Source organism: Monopterus albus, unplaced genomic scaffold (assembly GCF_001952655.1).
Source record: "Monopterus albus unplaced genomic scaffold, M_albus_1.0 scaffold209.1, whole genome shotgun sequence".
In the NCBI taxonomy this organism is placed as follows: Eukaryota; Metazoa; Chordata; class Actinopteri; order Synbranchiformes; family Synbranchidae; genus Monopterus; species Monopterus albus.
Window position 1 is genome coordinate 1,016,517 of NW_018128089.1, and position 7,738 is coordinate 1,024,254.

At 38.4% G+C, this 7,738-nt stretch overlaps 1 protein-coding gene across 6 annotated transcripts in view; it reads right to left on the reverse strand.

Moving 5' to 3' along the window:
• The window catches only part of sh3glb2b (SH3-domain GRB2-like endophilin B2b), a 20,318-nt gene extending 17,189 nt beyond the window's left edge, over positions 1-3,129 (reverse strand). For 3 of the 6 annotated variants that reach the window (XM_020618849.1, XM_020618848.1, XM_020618847.1), the window contains exons 1-2: positions 2,835-3,127; positions 1,041-1,182 (exon numbers count right to left, since the gene is read on the reverse strand). In XM_020618849.1, the coding sequence (XP_020474505.1) occupies positions 1,041-1,182; positions 2,835-2,897 (205 nt within the window). In that variant the 5' untranslated portion in view covers positions 2,898-3,127. Of the gene's footprint in view, positions 1-1,040; positions 1,183-2,834 lie in introns of all 6 variants that reach the window. The other 3 variants (XM_020618844.1, XM_020618843.1, XM_020618845.1) reach the window with 2 other exon arrangements.
• Between the last annotated feature and the right edge of the window lie 4,609 nt (positions 3,130-7,738).

Genomic DNA, 7,738 nt, shown 5'->3' on the forward strand with positions numbered 1-7,738 from the left:
AACAATTTATTACCTGGTGGAATTCAAAAACTATTTAATGAAAGGGAAGGGGGATACAATTTAAGGGGTCAGTTAAATTTAAAAATTCATGTTATACGTACAACCAAAAAAAAATTCTGTATTTCCATAAGTGGGGTAAAACTATGGAATAATTTAAATGTGGACATAAAAAATAGTACTAGAATTGATGAGTTTAAACATAAGTATAAAGGTATGTGTCAATCAAGATATGGGCAAGAACAGGCTTAATGATTAATCAGATGGGAGTGTGGATGCAGAATATGTATCCATGTAGTAATACTGCTTGCAAACCAATGTTGATAAGATGATGTTAGGGGGTAGGACTAGATAAGTCTGACTTCTTCCTACTCCGTTCAAGCATGTACTAGGTATAAGCAAATTGATATTGGATTATTATTGTTGGATATGTGTGAAATTACATGTGCTGACATAACTGTTTTACATGCTTGAATGAATAAATCAAATCAAATGTCCATTGTTGTGCTTAAAGCTACTGTCTGATCAAATGAAACAAAACTATGTTCAGATGTTACTTATTCATTTAAGCTGCTACAGAAATATAAGATATTTGAGCTCTACAGATATTCCCTTGACACATTTCACAATAACAGAACTTTATACCTCCTGCTTAAGGCAAAATCATGTTTCAGGTTATTACTGTATATGGAATCGTGAGGTGACAAACAGCTCTTTGCCATCTTGTTATCAGTCACAAAAAATGGAAAATGCCTTTTTCTTTTTACAAAATATATGTAAATGTGAAATGGTGTATAGCTTGAATGTTAAGTAAGATTCTGTTAGAAATTCTGTTAAAAAGTAGAAATCTTTTTTTTTAGCAAACACTGAAATACATTTTTTTACACTTTCAAATTATTTTTCTCACTTAATCAGATATACCTTTGACATATCAGAGCACCATGAGCAAAACGTATTAGTTCTGGAATATTAAATAATGACTATAGTGAGGACTAAATTCTAGTTTAGAGGTCACATTTTAGATTTTGCTGAGCAGGACTTACTTGGGTTGGGCTGCAGGAGAACCTCTGTTTGTCTTAAGATCTTGTCAGTCCAGTTTTTGGTGCCATCAGCCTGAGTGATCAGGTTCTCTAAGTGAGGATCCAGCTCTGTCTTCTCAGCCTGGCCTAGCTTCTCCTCTGTGAACTGAAAGACAAAGTAGGATTTTGAGTGTGCATTACATAGTGTAACTTGACTAAATGAGACATGCTGACTTGTTAGGAACATGCCATTTGTGAGGTTTTGAGTGCTACATTAACAGGACTATACAATCATGGCCAAAAATACTGGCACCCCTGCATTTCTGTCAGATAACGCACCACTTCTTCCAGAAATGTGTTGCAATCACAAAGTCTTTGGTATTCTCATGTTTATGTCTTTTGTTTGCATTGGAACAACACAAAAAGCAGAGAAAAAACAATATCCGATCCATTCCACACAGAACTTCAAAAACGGACTGGCCAGAATTATCCGAGGCTGTGGCTCAGATGATTTTGAAAAGGTGTCAATAATTCTGTCCAGTCCATTTTTGGAGTTCTATTTAATTTCAATTCAATTCAATTTTGTTTGTATAGCACCAAATCACAACAAACGTCGTCTCAGGACACGTTACAAAGCAAGGTCTAGACCTTACTATTATTAATATTCTTATAGAGATAAAACTGGCGACTGTGGTTCAGGGGGTAGAGCAGTTGTCTTCCAGCCCTAAGGCTGGAAGACCTAATGATGCCCATGACACACTGAACCCCAAGTTGCCCCCGAAGGCTAAAGCAATCGGTGTGAGTTGTCGCCCCAGATGGCTGCCTCAGTTCTGTACCGGAAGCAAATTCTTTGTGTGTGTAACATAGTTGGCCAAATAAAATGACTATTACTATTAACCCAACAAACTCCCTTTAGCAAGCACTTGGTGACAGCAGGGAGGAAAAACTTGGTATGCCCGGTATGCTTAGGACAGACATTTAACCAACAAATGGGTCTATAAGATGTTGTATGTTTCATTTTGTAAAGAAGTACTCAAAGATATAAAATCCAAAAAGAGAATTGCCTGATGGTGTCTTCATGTTTATGGCTGGTTTGCAGTTTTAACAGGCTGCATGTTATCATCAGCCCAAGTGGTGTCTGTCAATCATGATTAATGTGTGAGTCACTGCACAGCAGCAGTGGATGGATGGATTTGATGTTGTTGGGACCAATTAGTTTCCCCACAAGAGAAAACTGACCAATTTTTACTATCAGTCCTGCCTGATACAACTTTGGACATTGTAGTCAAATATGTGACAGTGATTTTTACTGTACAAAAGAACAGCATTTTAATGCAGTGTGCTTCCTTTCTATGTTATGATCTCTTTAACCACTTAATAACCAGCAACAGTTGTTTTACTTTGTGCTGGAAACCAAACGCTGGGTTTCAGCAACAAGCTACAGAAACCCTGAAAGCTGCTGATAATAAAAACTGCACAAATTAATCATAACCACTCAAACGTAGCACCTTTACTACTGCCTGTGCACAGCCTGGCCACCGCTATGAATATTGTCTGGCTCCGCCACTGCCATCAATAATGTATCGAAGCTTGAAAAACAATTATCGGATTACAGCATTGGCCGTTCTCATGGAAATACACCACAAAATATGCCTGCTTTTAGCTTCACAACAACAACTTCACACATAAGCAGCTTTGGCAGTGTGGACAAAACCAAGCACCATGGCCCAAAGATAACCTATTTTTCTTTTTCGGGCTGCAGTTACAGTGTGACGGTAGATCAGTCCACATATTACGGCGTTACAGCGGAGGGTTTACCTGCACAGCCCGGGTGAAGAAGACCCCTGCATCGGAAGCCAGTTTTTTGACGTTGAAATCCATGGCGCCGTGTTGAGGGGAGCATAAAGGCAGGGCTGGTTCGTTTTCCTGCAGAGGGAATCCTCCGGATCAGCTGAGATGATGTAGTAGTATCAGACGCAGCGCTGAAGCCGTAATCCGCTCCATGGACGACCGGAAATCTGCTCTTCGCCCTGCATTTAAAGAGCCCACAGCACCTGGTGCAAGTCACGACTGGCCCGTCCAGTTCCAGGATTTATTACAGACACCATATTCTGGTTTGTTCCAGTGAAAACTTAATGTGTTCAGTTCAGCTTCTTTGTACTGGGAAAGAGGCAGACATCTTAAAACTTGGGCGTAAGACTTCAACTATCTACATGGAGCCAGGGGCAGATCTACACATTTGAAATACATGTAAAAAAGTAAATGAGAGTCCCTTCACCCTTGGATCCTCCCATGCATGGATAGATAAGGCTCTATTTCTGTTGAATCGACTGTTATGCACACATTTCAAATGCAAGCCTTACTGATGAACTTCACGTTAGAAAGATAATGTGCCATTAATGACATGTATTGAATGTAGCAGATATGTTTTGCTGAGGTCTACACCACAAGGCCAGACTGTCTTTGGGTGGATCAGGTGTGATCATGTGAGCTGCACTTAAGAGGCATCCAGTCTGTGCAGTTACTGAGGCTTCATTTACTTTGTTTCCATGTCACCTTAGAAATATTAAACTGACCTAAAAAGAATTATATTTAAGCACAAATAAATAAAACTGTGCTCAAATGTTAACATAAATTTAAATCTGCAACAACTTTTATAATCACTATCATTGCTTTCTTTTCTAAACCATAATTTAATTGAAACTATTATCCCCATTAATGAATAATAGAAATAATAATTGCAGCACCAGCCAGTTTCATCTGTCTTTGCCTGATCCTTAACCTAGCCTGCAGGACAAAATAAGGATTTTTAAAAGTGCAGGGGGCATGTCCTATTGTGTCCCACATGAAAATGACACTTTAACAACCTGTGAAAATAAAAGAAACAATACAAGAGCCATTTTGTTTTACCACTCCATCTTTATTGCTTATTCATATCTTTACACTAATGGCCTGGTACTATGTAGATCAGGACAAAAAATCTAATTCTGTAATGTTTGGATCAAAATGTTCTCCACTCACTTTTGGATGACACTTATCAGCAGTTACAAAAGAAAAGGACAACAGTGTTGACAAATTTCAAAAACATGACATTAGATAGTTTGTGAATGAATGTGATGCATCATTTCACCAAGTTCTTTCTTTTCATTTTCAGCACATACATAATTATAAATAACCAGGAACATTAAACATAAATGGTAGCTACCTGCTGTCACTGTCGTGGGGGTTAGCATAAATCGAAACATTCAGTGGCTTCAAATAGAGAATAAGTGGTGGAGATTGTAATAAAGAAGTACAACAAATAACTGACCTCCACTACCAGGACCTTTAGTTAAATACAGTGCGATTCTTAACTAACAAAAACATTTGTTGACCTTATGTGACATCGTGGTAAATCCACTTCACATCCACATAGTTGAATTCCAAGCATAAACATTTAGTGAGTCCCCAATAAAACTTTTTATCTCACACCACTGCTTACTTGAACATTAATTTCCACCATGAGTGTGACATAGTAACAAAACCAGAGCTGTACCAACCAGATTCCTTAAATCACACAAAGCAAAGTTGTATAAGACAACCAGGAAATCAAGTCAGTGAATAAAACCCAAGATTACTGATATGAAATAGCTTAAGAAAACATCAGTGAGGCAGCCCTCGTGAACATATTCCTTAACTGGATTTATGTAGGAGCCACTGAGTGACACACTGTACAAAGGCCAACACTGGGAACCAACTCGTGCTACACACATTGTGTGCTACATATTACAACCCCAAATCAGAAGAAGTTGGGACGGTACATAAAATAAAATTAAAACTCAAAATAGTAATGTGTAAATCATCTGTGCCCTGTATGACATTGAAAACAATACAGCAGCACATTATTTGATGTGAGAACTCAGTTTTATTCTATGTTTCAAATAGACTTCCACTTCGATACCGATGCCTGCAACACACTGTTGTAGAAACATCTGAACAGTCTTCACTACTGTAGGTGAAGTGAGTCTTTAACCCCTGCTCAAATTACTCATTTAAACCCATTGGGGTCTTTTAATAAAGTACAGCTAAAATACAGAGGCATCAATGCAGTGGAGTAAGGATTACATTTATTAAAGGTGTGACAACTTTCCTAATTAATCATTGCTTCTTTTCTCCATTTATTAATATTGTAAATGGCCTATCTTTGGGGTCTGGTCTGCCAGACTACACACACATACATACAAAAATCTCAAGATGCAACCTTGGGATCTTTAAATGTTAGTATGTGTCAACACATCTCCCAGGGGCATATTAAGAATGCCAAGAGAGGTGGTGATATTGATTGAATGGATGTGAGGAAATAGCTGGTTCTGGCGACACAAATTACACACAACTGTTAAAATGTATCCCTCCACTGCAGCTCAGCAAGGAACTACTTTGCAGAGACACAAAAGAGGGAAAGTGGTCTTAAATAGATTGTAACTTTGTGACTTGAATTAGCTTAGTGGGGCAGCTGAAGCTGTTTTTGTGTATCAGATGAACTTTGGAGGGCATTTTTTCCTTAGAATGCGGGCTGCGTAATTTGTTCCTCTCTCTCTCTCTCTCTTTTTTTTTAACAGTGCAGTTACATTCTGTGTGTAAATCTTCAGGGTTGGAGCCGGAAAAAAAAAAACTAAGCAGGAAACTAAGAGCTATTTTCACATACAAATGGGCATGCCAATATCGTTTTAAGACCAACTTGAAAAACCTAACCTGAACCTAACATTTAACACTAAAGTGATAAAGGCAGCTCTAATCCCTGCAGACATTAATACACCCCCATCTCGGGATTATTGCCAGGCCTTCTTTATATCTAATTTGTTACATAAAAAATGGAGCTTATATTATGTGTGGCTGTTCTATGTCTGCACTAAACTAAACTGAGCACCAATGCACAGTTTATAATTTAAGGATTAAAACCTTGTATTAAAAACAGTAAAAATATGTACATTTATATGCCCCAGAAAGTATTCTACTCACTAAACTAGGGGCTCCGTGGAGTTTTTGATGACTAGTAGTGCTGTGGAGCAGTGTTTTGAAAAGTGGGTCCTTGTCTTGCTTTTATGCTGGGCTCACATAAAAGGATACGTACACAGAAATGTGAGCAGCTTCTTCTGCTTTTGACTCTTTGGTAACATTTTTGTGAACCAAACTCTCCCACAAACTGAAGGGAACAGGTATTCTTATATGGCAATTTTAGGGATGGTTTTCACGCTAATGATAAAATCTCACAAACATGCACCTCATGAACAGATGGCATCCATCAGGCTTAAGTGAGCAAGACTGCAAGTTTTAAATGCACAAACATTTGTGCAGTTAAGACAGTCTGGTGAATCTGACTTGGAACATTTGCCTACCTGAGCAGACCTACCAGAAAAACTAGGAGGTTGTAAAACACAAACCAGTTTTTATTTCAGGCTCAATATGTTTTGTTGAGAAACACTGGGTGTAAAGATATGTGTAAACAAAAGTCAGACTTTAATTTGGGTTAAGAACAAGGCGAATCAAGTTAAACCAAAACAAGTGGGTAAAAGCAAGGGTGTGAGCAGAAACTTAACCTGCTACCACAACAGAAAAATTCCTCTACATTCACAGTCAAACCACTGAAGCAGTCCATCCCTCTCCCTCATGTGAGGATGACACCTCAATTCTTAGAGTCAGACATTACTTCTTGAACAGACAATTTCAAACTTTATATATACACACAACTGAATGCACCATTTCCCCCCCTGTCATCAGTTTTTTTTTTCCCCAGGTGTCTGATTTAAGTGAAGTGGTTACTTAGCAGCATATTGACGGGCCGTCGGGTGTTGTTAAAGGATAATCGTTTCTTTCAACCTTGTCTCTTTTATAATCTGGCATTATATTAGGCCACCGGAAGCACTGCTGAGCTTAGTGGCAGAATACTGGAGAGCGCTTTAAGATTCAAGATGCCGCCTGTGCTATTACATGTCCATAACATTTGTATGATTTAGTCATGACAAAACAGTATCTCTTGCCATAACTACCAGTGTGTGCAATATCAATGCTGTAATGACTGAGCAGAAAAACACACCACTGTAATTAACACTATATTGTCAAAAGTATATGGATACCTGAACAAAGTCAGTGGACACCTGAAAGAGGGAACCAACTTTACACAATGAATTGTTTTTCCAGGTGTTGCACAATGCTACCGCATATGGAAAAAAAGTTATAAAAAACTCTTAGTGTCTTGGGACCTGTATCTGTATCTGGTGCCCAAAACTCAAAGTCCTTATAGTTAGATGGTAGTGTGTGGCATCTAATAAATGTCATCAAATGATGTCACTCGTGTAAGCGTCAGCTGGGTCTGAAGACTGCAAGTTTGAAAAGTAGGTGTAGAGTTAAAAAGCAGTGAGTTTACTAGACGCCTGAAGCTTGCTCATCTACTCTGCTATAGCCAACCTGAATCTCTGAACGGCCAGTAGCCAAGTCGAATAGTGTGTAATGTAGGTGTAGGAAGAATGTGTGAAACAAAACAAAACAAAACAAAAAAAATCTATGGTTCTGCTGCGTTGATTTTGATCCAGTGTTTTTAATTGCAAGACCATTTTACAGGAGTGCAATGCTAAGTTGGTGAAGTACTTTTGAATATTACAAGTGAATAGGTTATTCCAAAACCACAGTGATTAAACTGCTGCTCCAACAGCCTCCAGTGTTCAGATTTCAGGCTTTCCATCACA